This window comes from Agrilus planipennis, unplaced genomic scaffold (genome assembly GCF_000699045.2).
Source record: "Agrilus planipennis isolate EAB-ADULT unplaced genomic scaffold, Apla_2.0 scaffold2075, whole genome shotgun sequence".
Taxonomy (NCBI): domain Eukaryota; kingdom Metazoa; phylum Arthropoda; class Insecta; order Coleoptera; family Buprestidae; genus Agrilus; species Agrilus planipennis.
Genome location: NW_020440726.1, coordinates 1,365 through 3,985, shown reverse-complemented (window position 1 = coordinate 3,985; position 2,621 = coordinate 1,365). Strand labels below are relative to the sequence as shown.

The window sequence follows — 2,621 nt, the reverse complement described above, 5'->3', positions numbered from 1 at the left end:
AAATATACTTTGAATGTAAAAATATATGTGTGACAAAATAAAATACCTTTTCGCTTGAAAAGTTTACCAATTTTGGTGGATCGTATTTCGGAGCCTTGCACAATCGTAACGGTCAACCATGCACGGGCCAAACTGTGAACTAAAACTAGCATGCAGTTCATCTACAAAAATAAATCTTACCCGAACTAATGAAGCGAGTCCCCTTTTGAACGAGCACAAGTAGACGTCCACAGGTCGCCCCTGTTTGGGGCTCTGCACACAAGCAAATGTAAGATCAGAAAAAAGGACATCCCCACAAAAAAAAAACAAATAAAATTACATTCAAAATTTTATAAAAAAAAATGACATAGAAAACAAAATGTAAAAGCAACGATGACACTATGCGCATTTGCTGCTATAATGAAATTAATTTTGTTTACAGTTTCAGTCTTAAAGAAGCACCAACATAAAAACAGGAAGACTGTGGTAAATTAATAAATAAATGAAACAAGAAACTCATCTCAATTACCACTAACACAATTTTATTGAGCGCACACGTGTTTCGCCCACTTCAAACGTGGGCATTATCAACGCGAAACTAGTTCTAAAATTTAAAATTTTCTCCTATTTTTAGGGGCGGGATTTGAGGACAGAAAAGAAAAGATAGTGGAAAGTAGGAGAAAGTTTGGGAGGCAAACTTGAATATGTTCAATGTCATTTGTAAAATGTTTAAAAAATGCTGTTGACCTAAGAAAAATAACTTTACAAATGTATGCTTCGACAAACAAGAAAATGGATTTAAAGGAAATTTTTCCCCCGGATTAAGCATGTCATCATAAAGCATGCGTTAATTACATAATATTGGCTCATAAAGGCCTTCTAGATGTATTAACGGATACTCAACAAACACATTTTCTTTAAATCCATTTCCTTATTTGTTTGTCGAAACATGCATTTGTAAAGTTATTTTTCTTAGGCCAACAGCGTTTTAAACATTTTACAAATGGCGTTGAACGTATTTAAGTTTCCCTCCCAACCCTTTTTCTACTTTTCACTATCTTTTTTTTTCGGTCCTCAACCCCCACCCCCTATAAATATCAGAAAAATTTAAATTTTAGAACCAGTCTCGCGTTGATAATGGCCACGTTTGACGTCCGCTCAGTAAAATTGTGTTAGTGGTAAATGGGGTGAATCTCCTATTTTATTTATTTAAAGAAGCATTATCGGAAGTAACTGTCTACCTTAAACTACTACACTTAATCGTGACTCAGATTTCATTGATTTAATGGAGATGATATAAGATTACAAGAAAATTTCATTATGAATATTTATTAGTCGAGTTTGTTTTTATTGAATATACCTTAACCAATGAAAACACAAAAAGCAGACAACAAAAATGTGGCTGTTATGTAATTAAATGCACATTTACGTATAGATTATATGTGTAAAAAAGCACTATTAAGAAATGGTATCTGCTTAATGTCTATTTCGAAATCGTACTTTACTTACTTGATTTAGGTCGACTTCTTGATAATGACACCACTTTGTCATAAACTTCTTTTGTACTTTCGATCTTTTTTACCCACAAATTACATTCGTTCACACTCGTAGCAAGTAATGATATGATCTGATTGTCATAATGAATTCTTAAAGCTCTATTCGAATCTGTACCGTTTTCTAAAGAATCGGTGTTACACTTTACTACTTTTAAATCTTGTATTAATATTGGCTAAAAGAAATGTGTAAAAAAATTTTAATTTGAAAACTGTAAAATGTCTTACTTGTCTGTATATTTTGTATACTATGTTCCCACTTTTGCTAAAATTGAACTGACTTGAACCAATTGCCTTGCTTGGTTGAATCAACATAAAAAAGTCATTAAATAAAATTCCCACCAGTTCTTTTCCACTTTTCACCTAAAAATATGTAAATGTAGGTTATCGTATTACTTTCAATTGCTTTTACCTTCGTTAATACTCCATGATGAATTAATTTTCTTGGACCCAATTTATTTGTTATACTATTAAATACTATTTTCAAATCGTTACCCAATTGAACATTATTTTGCAACCATTCCAATCGTTCTTCATTCTCCCTTAGTCTTACATTTTCGTTAAGTCTTTTCAGAAACACGTCAGCTACTCTTTGTGCTTCGATTAAATATTTATAATCTACATACAAGAAACAAAAATTACTCATTTTTAAATATGTAAAGATGAAATAATACCTGGATGAGTTTCATGAGTATTTTCTATAATTTTACTAATTAATAAGGGGTATCTCGTGATCCTCTGCATTGGCTTGATTAAAAATGAACTAAGAGGCATCCCTTTGGTTGATCTATGACTTTGGCACCTTTTTACTACATCTCTAAATGATGCTNTCTCTTATAAAACTATATTTCCCAAATAAATTTTGCTTTATATTTGTTGTAGTGGAATTTGGTTTGTGATAAAGCATCATTTTCTGCAATTGGGGATGCCATTTTTATGGTGGGCGTGGGTCTAGGATCTATTATATTTGGATATCTTTCAGACAAGTTCGTACATGTTTTATCATATATTTGGTACCAAAAGTTCATTTGAGATGAAATTCTAATTTTTGTGATAAATTTTAGATTTGGTCGTAAAATAATATTCTTC

At 31.5% G+C, this 2,621-nt stretch overlaps 1 protein-coding gene across 2 annotated transcripts; it reads right to left on the bottom strand.

Annotated features, from left to right (window-relative positions):
• Positions 1-145: 145 nt before the first annotated feature.
• Positions 146-2,355, bottom strand: LOC112906126 (intersectin-1-like). Of its 2 annotated transcripts, none has more exons than XM_025979798.1 (5): positions 2,207-2,355; positions 1,945-2,150; positions 1,761-1,895; positions 1,489-1,708; positions 146-252 (listed from the first exon to the last, which is right to left on the bottom strand). In XM_025979798.1, the coding sequence occupies exons 1-5, from the start codon at positions 2,304-2,306 to the stop codon at positions 158-160; spliced, it is 756 nt and encodes a 251-aa protein (XP_025835583.1). In that variant the 5' UTR covers positions 2,307-2,355; the 3' UTR covers positions 146-157. The 2 variants fall into 2 exon arrangements, with proteins under 2 accessions (XP_025835583.1, XP_025835582.1); XM_025979797.1 differs by having other exon boundaries at positions 148-292.
• Between the last annotated feature and the right edge of the window lie 266 nt (positions 2,356-2,621).

What these genes read in the sequence shown, in the direction of transcription:
- LOC112906126 (XM_025979797.1), bottom strand. Translation starts at nt 2,306, where the DNA reads ATGCCTCTTAGTTCATTTTTAATCAAGCCAATGCAGAGGATCACGAGA. An exon ending in TACTCATGAAACTCATCCAG is followed by an intron (nt 2,151 to 2,206) that starts GTATTATTTCAT and finishes TCTTGTATGTAG; the next exon opens with ATTATAAATATTTAATCGAA. An exon ending in AAGAAGTCGACCTAAATCAA is followed by an intron (nt 293 to 1,488) that starts GTAAGTAAAGTA and finishes TTTTTTTTGTGG; the next exon opens with GGATGTCCTTTTTTCTGATC.